Here is a 13,787-nt window from a genome sequence, read left to right on the forward strand (position 1 = left end):
CAAAAGTGGTACAGTACACAAGAGGATTTATTGTGTCATTATGAGGATTTATGGGATGTGCAATTACATTTAGGACATTGAGTTTCGCCTTGGAGATTTTCTCATGGCGAGATCGACTTCGCACAGAACGCCTCTGATGTCGCTTGGTGGAGCGCCCTTCATGGCGACCTCCTCCTCCTCCCTCGTTGCCGTCACTCAGACCTGACATCTCAGAGTGGCCACTGAGGTTGTGAGGAGAAACAGAGGATTCAATTTGATAAAAAAAAATTGAGAAGTTCAGACATTGTGTGTGTGAGTTTGCTTGTGCATGCATGTGTTACCTCTCTATGGATGAGAGAACTTGAGGTGGCTGTAGTTGGGACTGGGAAAGCTCTGAAGACTGAGAGGCAGACTGAAACACACACAGGAACATGAAAAAGGTGCACGTACACACACGATCAATATGATCGCTATCATCACCAACATTAGGGGTATTTAGGGGGAAGAAAATACAGCAGCAAAGCATGAAATATAAGCAAAAGTAAGAGAGAAAACTAACTATATAATAAGAAGTGTCTCATGATTTCAATTAAGCTATATAGAGCAGTCATGAGACAGAAAATGTCAGAATTGGGCCAAACAGCAACTAAAACTAGAGCATGGAACAAAAGGAGCAAAGCAAGAACTGCCAGAAAAGAGAGAATAAACTGGATCGTATTCAATAGGTGCATACAGTATCTCTAGTAATTGACTCCTAATTAAGGTCTATAAATGATGACGACTTGGAAATTAGAAAAAAAATGGTCTGATTTAGAACAGAGCTCAACTCTTGCATTTGAACCAAAAATAAATCTGAAAAAACAGTGATTGAGGGATTCTATTAGACATCATTTACTAACCATTCAAAACTGTCTCTTGCAGTTTTTACAGATGTTTTAAATCTTCCTCTGGCTCACTGACATCACTCCAACAACCTGAATCCTTTCCAACAATTACTGCTTGACTCTGGGTTTTTTAAGTAAGTCAGTGTTGCGACACTCAATCCAAGCCACAAAAGCTATTCAACTTGAAACACCAAAACTAGTTATTCTATGTGAATACAAATCAAATCAGTATATGTCAGCACATATAGTGAGACTACAATTGCTAGTCAGTCGTGATAAATAATCAATAAAGTTCAAGTACTGTAAATACAGTACTGCAAAATACCAAACATTTGAGACATCAAATGATAACCGCTCTGATCAGATATCCAAACTGTTACTGTGGGATGTGCAGGATATTGGGCCTCATGCAAGAACCACTCGTATGAACAGATTTGTTCTTAAAGGAACAGTGTGTAGGATCTGGCGGTATCTAGCGATGAGGTTGCAGATTACAACTTCTCTCGTTTGCCAAGGATTGCTACGGTGGCCGACGCGAAAATGTGAATGGCCCTCTCGGGAGTCATTTGTTGTAGTAAACTGCTTAGAGTGTGTGAGTACGTGGGAAGTGAGTGGTGAAGCAAGAGAGAGAGAGCAGCGGCGACAGGAACGAGTAACGTTATCGACTCCAGCCCAAGCAGGAAATGTTAAAAGAGTTTGGTTTGTCTGTTCTGGGTTACTGTAGAAAGATGGTGGTGCAACGTGGCGGACTCTGTGGAGAGGGGAAACGCTCCCTATGTCGATATAAACGGCTCATTCCAAGCTAACGAAAAACACAAATCTTAGTTTCCGGTGATTATACACCAAAGAAAAGACACTTATTAATATTATATTCCATTTCTGCAAATAGATCCAACTAATTTTTACACACTGGTCCTTTAAGTAGCACATACAAGTGATTTCAGAGAGGTTTTCGAATTTTCTCTCAGGTACGAACAAAATTCATGAGGTCCAAACCTGTCGTATGATTCAAGTACAGATAGTCTGCCGTTCTCCGCAGGGGGGAAACACTTAAGAATCATAACGGCTAATTATGTTTTGGCACAAATGTTCTGTTGTACTGTCAGTGTAACATCACCTACTGTAGCCTGTAATAGTTTCTCTCGTGATACCTCTGTGTCATGTCCACTTGACCGCCTCTCATATTAGTCATGGACTGCTTTTGCTTGAGTATTTTTAGCATCTAACATGTTAAACCATTCCCTCTTTATTTCTGTCACAGTATGGAGCTGGTCTAATTGGTTGTTGACAGCTGTGCTATCAATATTTAATTGAGAGTTTGGTCAGTCTGACTTGGTACGCTCCTATGAGCAAACCTCACAGAGATTTTTAGGAGAAGAATACGAAAATGTTCTTGCATCTTATAGAATTAGCAGTCCATCTTCCCTTTCAAATATGTGTCTCAGACAAGTAGGAGTTCTATAAAACAATGTTAAAAATCCTAACTCATAATCCAAAGCTCTAGAAAAAAGATTTCAATAGCCTACACGACATCATCACGTGGTGGGTCTGACTGTCTATAACCAGTACCTGGGGAGGGGCTTCCATGGGAGTATCAGGCGGGGCGGTGACTACACTGATGATTGGTACCACCGTGGCCAACGGCTGAGGCACAGGTTTGGGCACAGGAGAAGAAGGAGGAGGAGGAGGAGGAGCAGGGGAAACAATAGTAGGTACCACAACCCCAACAGGGAGTGGCAGAGGAGAGGGAGGGGAAGCCACGGCCGCTGTCGGCATGGTAACGGGGAGGGACGGCGACGAAGAGCGCAGGGTCACCAAGGAAACGGTAGACGGAGTGACACTGGGCTGAGAAGAGGAGGAAGGGCCAGAAGGAGGAAAAGGAAGAGGCAGAAAAGGAAAAAAGAAGGGAGAAAGTAGGTAAGGCAGAGGACGAGTAGGAGGAAAAGGAGGGAGCAACGTCATGGGGAGGATAAGGAAGTAGATAAACCCGGCAAGGGATCACATGTGATGAGCACAGGCAGATTTAACATCAGTCGCCATGGTAATGGAACAGTGAGCTAAAGCTGGTCTGAAGTCATACAGGATATATAAATAAAGACGCCGGGAGAAAGAGCCAACTATAGTTCACTGACCCATTACTGACCCTCGACAAACAACTCTCCGAGCAAGACAACTGGAACATTGATGAAGCCTATTAGTGACAACATCTCAAATTAAACGACAAACTGTTGTGACAGGACGGTTGTGTAAAAAACACATGACTCTGAGATCATGCAACCACAAACAACTGATCTGTACAGACAAAGTAGAGTGCGGCTTTACACGTAGTGGAAGAGCAAGCAACTTCTTTGGACAATGTAGATGAGCAACACTCTTAACACCATATTAAAATGGAGACACGGGACGAAAAACCTACCTACAAATGCATTTCTCTCCTCATAAAACATTAGCTAACAAACTAAAAAATTAACAAAAGTTGATTTTTACTTAAAGGTTTGAAACCGGCCTAGTTTACATCTGTGTTTACTAGCTAGCAGTCTTCTTCCTCCCTGCCTGTGTTGGCACATTGCTGTGTATCTTGGCACACTACAGCCACCCGTCAATAGTGTGAAACCATGGACAGGATTGTGCGTCACTCGCGTGCATGACGGTCGTCATACCCGTCGTGCACAAGACAAACACTGTAAGAAAACTCTCACAAAAAATAATAAAAAACTGTGAAGTCAAACTCCACAGGGTACCTTTAAATAACCTACATTGTATTTCTTTTGTCTATTTATGCACAAAGTTCTGAGGGTAAAAATAATAGTGCATAACCAAACAATCAAACAGCAAGTCAAGCCGATTGAACTTGTTGCATCTTTAAATGCTTCGTACATCTGATCATTGTGAATCATCCTTTACAAGACAGATACCATCACAAAATGAACTTAAAACTTCTGATGTACATTAAACTTAAAATGTTATTATCCATCTAATGATTTCTGAACTGAAGACAGTAAAAAATTCTGCACGCTGCATTGCTCACTTTGCTGTTATACTGTCTTTTGTTACTTTAGGGGTGTTTTCACACCTGTAGTTTGGTTCATTTGGTCTGGACCAGAAGGGAAATGAATGATACACTTTTGCACTTTAGTTCTGGTCCGGTTCCTGTTCACACTGACTTTTTACAAACGAACCAGAGGAGTAAACATGGAGTTATACAGACTGACACTTTTGGCGATTGTCATCCAGTATCATCAGGACCCACGTGGGGAAATCAAATTCCAGCGACTGACAGAAGTTTATACGGTACTTAAATGCTCCTAATGTGCATATTTATGTTCTTTCATTAATAACAGATTATAAGGATTATTAGACTGCAAATCGACCTTAGCAATCTTTAGCAAATCGGCATGTTATGAATAATGATTAACAGACGGGACGAAGAGGAGGCGTCTTGTACAGTAATGATTTGGGGCTTATTACTGTGGTACCGCTGTCACATACTTGTTAATGGACTTAATGAACTGACACGGACTAGGATACAAGCACAGCAGTTTTAATAGCTTTTGACCCATTAATCAGGAAAAATACCCACGCTGACGAGTTACTTATACAGATCAATTATAAAATTGCTTCCTGAACATATTTCATGATCAGCAGATGGATTTATTAGTAGTTTAGCTTTTGAAATCGTGCTAAAATCACATATTTGTTATCATAAAATCCTGTGGTTGGTTCGTTCAAGTGGTCTCCGTTCGTTTTTTTGGTCTGCATCAGGGTTTGACTGACAGCTTTCACACCAGCCCAAACGAACCGTACTAACCGTGAGAACAGACCTCAGTTTGTTTTAACCGAACCTAACAGGTTAGGTGTGAAAGCACTGTAAAACAACACTAGATACTGGCCTAGACGTCGACGCTGCACACCTTTCAAGATTCTTCACTGCCCACTGTTACAAATAGTCACCTTTTACTGTTTATCAGTTCTGATCCAGGAAATATTACCCGTCTTAATTACCTAAAAATGTGCTCATGTACTGTATTTGCGATTCATGCTTTTGATCAGATGGTCAGTAGGTGCATCAACAAAACACAGAGCTATAGCCAAAGTTAACATCACAAGAGGGATGTCAAACAGATTCACCGACCAGATCACATAGATACACAATCACTTAGAGACACACGAGGGCACCTACAGTACGTACAGTATATCTGCATACACTGCTATATATAATACTGTAGTACCTGAACCAGGGCTAGCTGGTACAGAAGATACAGATGTTCTATACTTGGAGATGGACTGAGGTCAAAATACTAAACACACACAAACACGTATATCAAACATACAAGCACACATACATGTGTGTAGGCATGTATAAACACACGTAAGAACAAACCCGGTGATAAGTGCAGGGCAGCATGCCAATGAGCGAGCCAGAGAGCGGAAAGAAAAACAGAAGAAAAACTGAGCTGACGAAGAAGTTTACAGTGAAAACAAAGAAGAAATAAGACGAGCAAAACGTGCAATAATAACACATAGGGTAAGAATGGCATTGAATATGAAGACTGACTGTGTGTGTGTCTCTGTGTATGAATACATCTACAGTAGAGTGTATGGGAAAACAAGACTAACATTGAGTTGTTTGGAACTTAAACTAACCCCGAGGGTTATTCATGACGATTGTATTGAGTCAGTGTTCATTAAATTGCCTTCAGCTTAGATTTTAGCATGCGTGAGAACATGTTGAAGTGTATAATTACTATATGTAATTAAAAGCAGGTAGGTGTGTGTGTGTGTGTGTGTCGGTAAAGATGAATGGAGACATGTATGGTCAGTCTGTTTGCCAAGAACCAGCGTCAGCTTGTGTGCATTAGGAATATGTTTATGTAGTGTTATGTTACATATGTATTTAAATTAGTGGTGCTGCTTTACGTACCTGTGAAGACGCCTGCGACAGAGACGTGTGTGAGGGGCTCTGAACTGATGTAATACTGTGACTGGATGAAATAACCTGGAGAGAGAAAGAAAGAGAGGAAATTACTAAATATATAAATAGAAACATTTACATGCACAGTACAGTTCCCGGTCTTGTCCTGCTTATAATAACCTGGATAAACTCAAATCCCTATGAGGAACCAAAATGGGAAAATCAATTTGATGTAATTAAATTTCTATATATATTACCTCCTGTATTGTTAACTCCCTGTTAGGTTGTTGACCGATAGAACAATGAAAGTGAAGAGCGTGAAGACTGGTATCATATGAAACTAGAAAACCTAAGGAATTGATTGGTACCAGCCATTGCTTGTCGGGAAGAACGCTAAATAACGCTCCAAAGTTCTGCTTAATTAGCTTGACCTCTGACCTCAAGATATGTCAATGAAAACTCTGAGATGGACAGAGTGAAAACTGTATCTTATTAAATAAAACAGATGTTGACAAACTGCATAATTTGCAGTTGAAAAAAGGTAATAAATCGCAATATCGTGACTTAAGTATCGTGGTAAATATCCTATCGTGGGGTCTCCGATGATTCCCACCCCTGGTTTGGAGTACAACTGCTATGTAAACATGGTGAATGGAATTATGGGGAAATGGCTGTTTTGCTAGTTCAAATAAGGAAACGTAATTCATTCCATCTTTTTTCTGACAAGAAACATTTGATCTCCGATTAACATCCAATTTCACGCTCAATCAAATCAGTTTAGGGCTGCAATTAGTTCACCGCAGTGGTTTCGTGCTGGGGGTAAACACAGTCCTCCAGTAAGACTGTGGCATTACTGCAGGCAGAGTGCCAGCTCTGTGGGAGTCGCTACCTTCAAGCAAAGGCAGCGACTTCAAAGGGAAAGCCGGCATACGAGTTATTGCTGTATAAGCACGAGAAATATAGGGAGGAGTTATTTTAGTATTTTATCTTTATGGGGTTTGGACATCAAGGGGATGTGGTATTAAAAAATGGGAGTGAAGTGATGAAATGAGAGAAGAGAAGGGAAGTTTGGATGTATAAAAAGTGACTTTTTTTAGTTGTCTTACCTGTTGGGGGGTCCCGGGAGGAGCCGGCTGGGTGGTGACAGGGACCAGAGGGGGTCCTGGAGTGGACTGGGGGGTTTGAGCCTGAACCTGCTGCTGTGGAACAGATTTATAGAAAGACAGATGGAAAGATGGACAGAGAGGACGAGATGTTGTAGGAAATAAAAGGGTGGAGGACAAGGATGAGAGATTGGCAACAAGGAGAAAGAAAAACAAGAAACAATCAGAACACGTTTGCAGCTGGTTGACTAGAAATCGTACATGAGTGCAAACACAAGGTACATCTGCTGTTCTCTAGTGATCAGTTTTTAGTCTTCTTCTTGTGTATGCAAACATGCACACATCCATCTATACGACAACGGATATATGCACACCGATACCAACCGTATGCATATACACAGTTTGTAGTGTGGCATGTACAACAGTACAGGCACAGTACTGGGGTTAGGCAGGGTGTGTAAGTACAGGGAGTGTGTTTTTCACATGCAGGTCAGATCCTAAGTGATTGGTAGTGATAATAAGTCAAAGGAACACAGAGGAGAAGCTGGAATACTGACACCAAACACTGCACAGCTAGAACATCCTAATACAGGCATCACTTTTTGATCTATTGTATTAGGACGGAGCAGTACGATACGATATGAGTAATGGTTGTGGTGGCCAACTCTACCTGTTCCTGATGGTGGTATTGAAGTAAAACTGAACGCTTGAAACCGCATATATGCCTGAGTCATGTTAAGTTGCCACATTGCCTAATACAATCATGTTCAGGAAATGTTTTGACGGTCATTAGAGAATAAGATTAGAATGAGATAAGAAGTCAAATACAATGTGAGTTTAGGGTTTTTGAGATTTTAGCCCAACACTGTATGACCTGTCCTAAACGCCACCTTTGTTGTTGTTTGAAATAGCTCTTACAATGGTTTTAAAAAGAGCCCTTAAAGGAACAGTGTGAAGCATTTAGGGGGATCTATTGGCAGAGATGGGATATAATATTAATAAATATGTTTTCTTTAGTGTATAATCACCTGAAAATACTAATTGTTGTGTTTTTGTTAGCTTAGAATGAGCCGTTTATATCTACATAGGGAGCAGGTCCTCTTCACAGAGCCAAACAGAGCTGTATCTTTCCTTCCTGAATCCTTAGAATAATCTATCACCCGATTCTACTGTTATCAGGTCATTAAATGTGCGTTATCACTCGCTATAAGCACCATAGATGTGGGTCAATAGGGGCCTACTACGCCTACCATACACCTACTACGTTGTAAATGTGAGAGCAAAACTTAAAACCAACACATTCTAGCACGTAAAACTGCACAAAACGTTACATTTTGAACACAAACCAAAAAACTTCTTTAGGTTTAGGCAACAAAACCACTAAGTTTGGGGAAAACATTGCAGTTTTGGCTTAAAATAATATCTTCCAAAAGTGAAAGTGAAACTTAATGCTTGTGAACACAAAGACAACTACAAATTGTTTTCTCCTGGGTGAAAGCCTTGTGTTTTGTTTTCACTGTCGTCTTATTTGATTCCTTCTTTCCATGATCAACCATGTGAATAGATGACAAAACCTACTAGTGGGGCCCTACTGCCCCACATCTATGAGCCTTATAACCGCTGATAACGCACATTTAATGGCCTGATAACAGTCTAATCGGCTGAATCTACAGCACAACAGGACATCATCATACAGCCAATAATGTCCGTACTATTGACTGAACCCTTAGAAGGCTGTTTGCAACTTTCTACTTGTCGCAAAGCACAAGTATGTTGCACCAGACACACTGCTACCTACCTTTTCCTAACATCACAGTCACGTAAAAACAATAAAGACTCTCACAGCACAGATATCTAAGAAATAAAATGTATAGAAATATATAAAAACTTAAGATAAATGACATGAAACAAAAAAAACGGAGGTAGTGACAGATAAAGACTGAAGAAATGAGAAGAAAGGCCAGTGATCAGAAGTGGTTCAAAGTAAACAATGAAAAAGGAGACACTGGTAATATCAGCGTTCTAAGGGTTTAATACTTTTGAACCTTGTGTAGGAAGTTGATTTCCATTCTGGGCAGGAAATGACAACACAAAATAAAGAACTGACTTGAAGCCAATATCTTTAGCAAAAATTACAACACAAAACAACAGAAGGAATCTAAAATATACAAATGAAACGTCTATCTGCATGGTTACATTGCGAGGTTTGTCTAAGCCCCCTTGGTTTTGTTGTATGTTTCTGTGTGTTTGTCCATACAAATCAACAAAGTCTCGTAGCTTTTATCACAATTCAATGGTTTTCTTAGATTTCTTAGACATATTATTCAATGTGCAGGTGTCCAGAATATATAAACACCTATATATATATATATATTTTTTTTTACATATACTCACTATTTGACGGAGTTAATGTTGTCTTAGGGACCTAACAGACTTTGGATTTGTACGTGCAAAAATAGAAGTATACTGTACATACAGTATACTTTCACAAACACACATTTCTCATATACATTCATATATGAACATACAGACAAAATATTACTTACTGATATTGACAAATAAATCAAATACACAACATAAAAACAAAAAGGAGGAGGCTTAGACTGCTTATAAAGCTTGTACACCAGAGTTTGTCTCAAAGACTACCTTCTGAATATTGCTTTTATTTATATAAATATTACTCAACTCACAATACTTTGAGTCTTTTGTTGGATTTGAAATGTTTATGGTCTTGGTTGAACCCAGATGTGCTCTGGCTTGTCTATACATTTTTACAGAAGCTTGGCTCTTGACTAATATTTTGCTTTCTATAAGCAGGGAATGAATAATGTGAGTCATTTTGAAGGCAGACTATGAGACTCTCTCTGTCGTGTTGATATGACTGGAGGGGATTAAAATCACAAACAAACTACATGACAAGTAAGCGTCAGCTGGGGCTCCTGGGTTGGTAGGGTGATAAAACAACAGGGACTGGTGTAACGGCCTCTGGGTCAAATTACTGTTATGAATTAATTCAGCTGCTTTTCATAGAAGAATTCACTTTACTTGTTGGATAATACCATTTCCTATCTATCTACTAAACGATAAGTTTGCTGTTTTACAATTACGCACTGGCAAAAAGGGCTGTAACTAACGATCATTTTCATTTTTGATTAATCTGTAAATTATTTTCTGGATTAATCGATTAGTTGTTTGGTCTTTAAAATGTGAATTGTGAATTGTGAATTAATAATTTAAAAAAATGTTGGCGGGTTCAAAATGAATGTTTCTTTTATCTCTGTGAAAAATATCTGATGTTCGGCTCACATTTCTAACAAGGCATGTGAGCAAATAGTAAAATAACGTTGGTATCATGTGGTATCTCTGGGACGTCAGTTAGTGTGGAAATAAGAGATACATGGCTGAGATTGATGGTAAGTGCCTGGCAACGAACTTGTTGTGAAGTAAATGCGATGGAACGGGGGAGGGAAAATGCAACATCTAGTGGCTGAATGTTATTAGTGTTATCAATAGCACCTTTAAGAAGCTGGAATCGGGGAAATTTTTACTTTTTTTTCTTAAAAAATGACTCAAACCAATTAATTTAATAGACAACTAACCAATTAATCGTTGCAGCTCTACTGGCAAATGACCTTATGGGCAGCTGGTTGTGGATCTTTGCTAAAAAAGCAACTCGTGTAATTTCATCTAGTAACTGACCCAGAGGTGTAGGGGTGTTTATAAGGTCTAAACTCAGTACCAGAGTGGGGTTAGTGGCCTGCATGGCCAGCAATGACTCATGGTACGTCATATCCGGTTGGGCCGGTATCACTCCTCCATGCCGAGCCCAAGCGCTCTGCATCAGAGACTCCAGCTGGGTCGATGACGCTCCCCCGTGCTCAGCGGATGGAGTGGCGGGGAGAAAGCTCTGCATGGAGGGTGGATGTCCCTGGGGATCTACGTGAAACGCTCCTCCGGATGACTCGTAGAGCGCGGCGGAGGACGGGTGAGGGATGGACTGAGCGGCCGAGGAGTCGAAGGGTGGGAGGAGAGGTGGGGGAGGAGGTGACTGGAACTCCCCGGCGTCGGAGGACGCCATAGAGTCACTAGAAGGTTCTGGGCTTCTGTCTTTTGCCGCTAAGCCTATGTGGTGAAGAAGAAGACTTCCTGGAGGTAAGGGGAGCTCGGGGCTGACATATGTGTACAGCTCTTCCGTCACCGGCTGGAGACGGCTGTATGTGCCTGAACCACCTGATCCGGTTCCAGTGTTGTCTTCCAGAGGGAGGTCCATGGAGCTCCTTCGGCCCCGGTAAAGTCTGGACGCAAGGAGGCTTGGGTCTCCGGCGGCAGCTGCGGCGGCTGCAGCTAAATGGAACTCAAAAACACTTCCAGACGGCGGTGGGGCTTCAGCCATGACTGGAGGTGCAGAAATAGGGAACGTGGAAGAGGAGGCATGCTGCGGTGGAGGATAGCATCCATCACATGATGAAGAACAGCCACCGGTGGGCGCGCTCATGGGAGGTAAAGGCGGAGGGATTGGGCTGTGTGCGTTCATTCTTTGCATGATGTGTGCGTGCAAGAACGCTGGTTGAGGTGGAGGACCGGGATCAAAAGCCAAACTAGCAGCTGCAGCCGCTGCTTGCCTCTGCTGATGGAAACTCAAGTGGCCTAGCTGGTGTGCAGTCATTGGGTATCCTCCATACGCCATCGCTTCATAATGGTCCAATAAGGCAGCTTGATTTAGACTTAATCTCCTCACTGCTTCCTCGTGCTCTGCTCTCATGTCTTTATAAGCGTAAAAACTGGGGTCAGATTGTCCCTGGAGATGCAGCGGCTCTCCGACGCCAAGCCTTTGAGCAGCTGCTGTGAAACCGGGATTCACCATGAAGAGAGGGGGCGTCTCGACAGCCTCCATCCCAGCGAAGGGATGCAGGCTGCTCCCGTAGCGAGTATAGGCGGGCTGGAAGTGTCGGGTGTGCGCCTCCAGAATGGACGTGCTCTTGCGTCTCTGGGTGTTGTAGGCCTTAGGAGGCCCAGTGGGAGGAGGCGAGAAGGAAATGGGGCGCTCGGGGATGGAGGGGAAGAAAATGTTTTGGGGGTCGGGGAGAGTTTGGAGGGGGATGCTCCCTCCCGCTCCTCCTGTGCTTCCTCCTCCACCGTACGGGTGCGGCATTGAATGCTGCTGCGACAATGAGATACAATGGATTTAAGAATGAGAGAGAGAAACCACAGCAAAGGCCCACATGAAATGGAGAAAATAGTGTATTAAAGAGCATCATTTCAAAGCAACACCAAGAGAAAAAAAGGGGGACATATTTTCTCTCTCCACAACAGAAACAAAATGATGTGGTTAAGATAGGACAGAGTATACCTAACAGCTGTAAAAAGGAGTGATGAGATGAAGTGGACAGGTAATGTTAAGACACAAAGCTGCAGTAAAACAAGCAGACAGGCCAAGTGACAGACTGGTACGAGCAGACAACCCAAAGACAAGACAGTAAAAGTGGGAGACTGTGAGAGCTCACATAAGCAGGGGGGTAGTATGAATAGTATAATACAAAGAGAAGAAAGGCCAAATATAAGCTCAATAATATCATTGACACACCTGCACTCAGGAAAACTGTCTTTTATTACACTATCTAGACAGGCTTGGTGTCCACCATGTTGTCTTTACTTGTATTGTGAACACTGAAAAGGTGGCACCCTGGTGGACTAGTAGTTAAAGCGTCGACCATGAGCCACAGTTTTCATATTCTCTATGAACAGATTCTGCGTTCACATGTAGAATCTGTCGGCAGCGGGACAAGATTTTTGATTTTCGGAAGCGTTCTGGTTTCCGTTTATAGTCCGAGTAGTATTGACCAATCACGTTCAGTCAGGCTTTGGTTTAATGCAGGTGTACAGTCCGTGTGGAGAGCAAAAGAGGCGAAACGCATTGGCTTAAATGCAATCTGGGAAGCCACCAGCTATTGTCTGACAATGATTTAGCTTTTTATTGGTTTAAAGTGAGCTTGTAAACTGGCAATTTAGGAAACAATCCGGTCGTAGACGTCTGCAACTCCAGTCTCACATCTCAAGTTGCTAATCGGACTGTAAACAACAAGCAAGAAAAGGATGTCTTGGCTCGGATATCTGCTGGCTACACCACAACCCAAGAAACATAGCCCGTTGCCCCCAGAGGCTTATCCTTCATCAGACCGAGACGATGGTTTCAGAGACTGCCATCTTAGTTACATGACACTCGCCATCTTTTCCCCCCTCATTTACTGTCCTCTCTCTGCTGTCAGCTGCCTAATAAGAGCACACAATGCCCCAAAAATGCCTTAAATAAAAAAAATCTGAAGCAGAAAGGAAAAATGTTGTCACAGAAATCTGTGTACTACCCCATAAATCCATTTAATTTATTCTCAATTGGTCATTTAAATTTGGATATAGCAACTTTTTGCGCTTGAAAATTACCACTTTAATAATTTTGACCTGTCAAATGAGCAGTTTTCCTGATGGCAGATGCACGTGATATTAAGAGATTTGTATCAAAGAGCAAAGCCAGTCAATCTATATTCAATATGAACACATGGTGGTCTAACAGAGGGAGAAAGAGAGAGTTAAAGAGAGGTGGATGGGTAGGATGACAGACTCACAGCAGTGGCTGAAAGTAAACTAAGTTCCAACGAACACTGAGGTCATACTAATCCACTTACTCAAAATAAAGGTGCCACTTAAAATGCCTTAAATTAAGATTACACTGTAAACGCAGCAGTTTTCTACTGACTTAATATCGTTCAGAAGACTGTACGCCAACGTACAGTAATTGGCTCAACCCTCACAATTTAAACCTCCTTGCTACATAATTAGCTCAGCTCACATTACACTGTAGAAGAATGTATCAATATGTTAACTATGAAGAGGACAGACACTGTATACATATCC

At 41.7% G+C, this 13,787-nt stretch overlaps 1 protein-coding gene across 1 annotated transcript in view; it reads right to left on the reverse strand.

Annotated features, from left to right (window-relative positions):
• Positions 1–13,787, reverse strand: part of LOC119482654 (serine/threonine-protein kinase WNK1-like) — a 109,896-nt gene that overhangs the window by 21,624 nt on the left and 74,485 nt on the right. Inside the window, 6 exon segments of the mRNA XM_037760368.1 lie at positions 68–221; positions 321–391; positions 2,433–2,708; positions 5,785–5,859; positions 6,882–6,974; positions 10,618–12,039. Of these exon segments, the coding sequence (XP_037616296.1) occupies positions 68–221; positions 321–391; positions 2,433–2,708; positions 5,785–5,859; positions 6,882–6,974; positions 10,618–12,039 (2,091 nt within the window).

The sequence above is a fragment of the Sebastes umbrosus genome, chromosome 23, assembly GCF_015220745.1.
Source record: "Sebastes umbrosus isolate fSebUmb1 chromosome 23, fSebUmb1.pri, whole genome shotgun sequence".
Lineage (NCBI taxonomy): Eukaryota > Metazoa > Chordata > Actinopteri > Perciformes > Sebastidae > Sebastes > Sebastes umbrosus.